At 38.3% G+C, this 3808-nt stretch overlaps 1 protein-coding gene across 1 annotated transcript in view; it reads right to left on the reverse strand.

The window, feature by feature from the left end:
• Positions 1-3808, reverse strand: part of PFDN1 (prefoldin subunit 1) — a 59382-nt gene that overhangs the window by 32977 nt on the left and 22597 nt on the right. The window contains exon 3 of the mRNA XM_017536760.2: positions 3060-3144. Coding sequence (XP_017392249.1) covers positions 3060-3144 — 85 coding nt within the window. The remainder of the gene's footprint in view (positions 1-3059; positions 3145-3808) is intronic.

Here is a 3808-nt window from a genome sequence, read left to right on the forward strand (position 1 = left end):
AAAAAAAAAAAAAAAAGAACTAAATGAGAGAAGGATGGAGATGGGAAAATCAGATAATATGCTACTGCAGATGGTGGTGGCAGCCAGTTTAAAGGTGGCAAAAAATTCCAGAAGGAAATATCATCAATAAACAAAATAAGGAAGAAGTAATCTTCAGAAATACATATTTTCCAGAATTGATTTAAAAAAAATACTAATCCTCAGATTCAGGAAACCCAACAAATTCTAATTAAAATAAAGAAAAAAATATTAGCTACACATGGTGGCATGCCTGGGGTCTCAGCTACTTGGAGGCTGAGGCAGGAGGATTGTTTAAGCCTGGGAGGTGGAGGCTGCAGTGAACTGAGATCACACAACTACACTGCAACCGGGGTAACAGAGTGAGACCTCATCTCAAATTAAAGAAAAAAAAAAGGAAAAGGAATAAATCGACACCTCACATCCCAGAGGAACTACAAAGCATGAAAGACATAGACACATAAAAGCAGGTAGAGAGAAAAGACAAATTAAACACAATTAGACTAATAGATGACTTTTTTTTTTTTTGAGGCAGAGTCTTGCTCTGTCACCCAGGCTGGAGTGCAGTGGCACGATCTCAGCTCACTGCAACCTCTGCCTCCCGGGTTCAAGTGATTCTCCTGCCTCAGCCTCCCGAGTAGCTGGGATTACAGGCACATGCCACCACACCTGGCTAATTTTTGTATTTTTAGTAGAGACAAGGTTTCACCATGTTGGCCAGTCTGGTCTTGAACTCCAACCTCATGATCAGCTCTCCTCAGCCTCCCAAAGTGCTAGGATTACAGGCACCACGCCCAGCCCAGATGACTTCTTAATAGCAACAATGAAAGCCAGAAGTCGGGGAATGGTTATCTTTAAGAAAGCTGGGAGGTCAGACGCCATGGCTCACGCCTGTAATCCTAGCACTTTGGGAGGCTGAGGTGGGCAGATCACTGAAGGTCCGGAGTTTGAGACAGCCTGGTCAACATGGCGAAACCCTGTGTCTACTAAAAATACAAAAATTAGCCAGGCATGGTGGCTATAATCCCTGCTACTCGGGAAGCTGACACAGGAGAATCGCTTGAACCCAGGAGGTGGAGGTTGCAGTGAGACAAGATCGTGCCACTGCATTCCAGCCTGGACAACAGAGCGAGATGCCATCTCAAAACAATAATAATAAACAAATAAAAACAAGCTGAAAAATTCCTAATATAAAACAATAAAACATATGTTCCAAACTTTGTATACAGTAATAATGAGCACTTACCTCCCCCATCCCAACAGCAGTCTCTAAGTATCACCGCCACTAAACTAACAGGTTAAGGAGAAATTGATAAACACCATCATAGAGGAAGATTTATCACATCTCTCTCAGTAACTACATGAATAAGCAGATGGGAAATTAGTAAGATACACAGAAAAGTTGAACATCACAATTAATGTATATGTGCATGAGTGCACATCTAGGGGTATGCTTTAGTAACAAAACTAGGTGTAGCAGTAGAAAAGTATAGGATTGTCTCAGGGAAGAGAATGTCTCGGGGAAGAGTATAGGATTGACTCAGTATACAGTGGAGGATACTGTTAAAATCACACGTTAGAGAAGTACTGGAGAATATACTAAATGCTGAGATAAGGCTCATGTTAAGGAGTCTATGATGATGGGAATGGAAAAAAAAAGAAATTGTGTATTAACTGGATTTATATTACTTAGAAAGATAAACTGTCAAATGATGGAGAACAGCATATATAGCATAATTCCTCTTTTAAGAAAGGTTGTGTATATGCATATATGAATGATTTTATATATAGACATTCTTGCTACTTATTATTCATCAGAACAATTTTAAATATATTTACCTACAGTTGCAAAAATGCATTTTTTGTTTTAACTATGATTTGTTTGGGTTTTTAAAAATACTTTTGTTTCTTATGAGTGAAAACACAAGATATCAAATTGAACCTCTTACAACAGTTGAGCTGATTAAAATGTTAAAACAGGACACAACAAAAACCTGGTTATCACAGGCTCTTTTTCCTTTACTTGGTTTTTTTGTTTGCTTTTTTGTCTTGTTTTTACAATACAACTTTTCTAAGCTGTAAATCTATTATCAAGTTTGTTTAAACTATCAGTAGTCAAACAAAAATAAGCCTAAGTAACCTAATACACTATTACTCCCAGGTCAAGCCAATTCAGTGCCCCTTAAGAAATCCCCAGGAGGCTACAAGCCGTAAGGCTGAGTTAGATTCTGATCCTCTGCCTCAAATAGTACTCACAGAAATTGGATGAAATGACCTTTGAAGTCAATGCATCCCCCTACATGCTGGGAAATCTTGATCCCTAAGAAATAATAACCAGCTTTTTGTCCAGTCTAACTTTTACTACACATAGGATGGACCTTCACCAAAGCCCAAGAAAAATGTCTCACTAAAGGTCTTAATGTATAAAGAAACTGTAATAATAAAAATAAAGTAAGTAATATTTCCAAAGATTTACTTACTGTTACCTCTTATCTTTTTCCCTAGCTAAAAAGAAAAAAATGTTCTCTCATTGGAGCACCATCCTTCAGATAGTTAATTGGTTACAGCTTGCTACTATGTCCTTATATAGAACATAATTTAGGTTAAAGGAATCACAATGTGTAAAACAGACCCTATACCTCCTCTAAAATGTATCATTATTACCCACTCTCCAGCCCATCCACCACAATCCACTACACATGTGTTGTTTACATATACACCACATTTCATTTATGGTATTTTTTTGTTTTAAAGAATAAACACAATCAAGGTCAATGAACAAAATATATTCATGTTAAACCATCTCATCAAAACCCTCTACAGTTCCAAAGAAGAGACTATTCCCTTTTTTTGGTCTTATGCACTGCTATGAATATGAATATGAATATGACAGCTTCATGGCTCCAAAGTGATTATAAAAAATAAAAATAATATGACATTACCTTGGCAGGCAGGTATACATTTTCATTTAATATGAAACAATAAGATTACCACTTCTCCCGAAAGTTAACTCCTATTGCCAATATTCACTCAAAACTTACTTCTAGTTCTTTAATTTTTTCTTCTGCTATTTTTTGCTTCTCTAACAGTTGATTGTGAATTGCTTCCTTGGACTGAAGAATAAACCTATGGAAAACACAAGAAGGTTGAAAATTATACCACATGACTACTGTATTCATCAAAATCAATAGCTACATAACACAAATATTAAACTGAGAAAACTAAAAAGACAAATGCATATTAACATAATATGGCAAGCTCAGGAAACCACCACAAGTTTAAACTTTCCTGGCTTGAGTGGGAATAAAAGCTGAATAGTAGATTCTGCTTTCTTATTTAATATAGGAATCAGGAAGGGCACAGTGGTGTGGGTACAGTCCCAGACACTGAGGAGGCTGAGGTGGGAGGAGTGCTTGAGCCAGGTGTCTGAGTCTAGTCTGGGCAACATATTAAGACCCTGTCTCTTTTTAAAAAAAAAAAGAGGCAGGAGGGCGGGACCAGGCGCAGTGTGGCTCATGCCTATAATCCCAGAACTTTGGGAGGCTGAGGTGGGCAGATCACGAGGTCAGGAGATCGAGACCATCTTGGCCAACATGGTGAAACCCCGTCTCTACTAAAAATACAAAAATTAGCTGGGTGTGATGGTATGTGCCTGTAGTCCCAGCTACTAAGGAGGCTGAGGCAGGAGAATCGCTTGAACCAAGGAGTTGGGGGTTGCTGTGAGCCGAGCCTGCACCACTGCACTCTAGCCTGTATGACAGAGCGAGACACTGTCTCAAATAAATAAAAA

Source organism: Cebus imitator, unplaced genomic scaffold (assembly GCF_001604975.1).
Source record: "Cebus imitator isolate Cc_AM_T3 unplaced genomic scaffold, Cebus_imitator-1.0 Scaffold101, whole genome shotgun sequence".
Classification (NCBI taxonomy): domain Eukaryota; kingdom Metazoa; phylum Chordata; class Mammalia; order Primates; family Cebidae; genus Cebus; species Cebus imitator.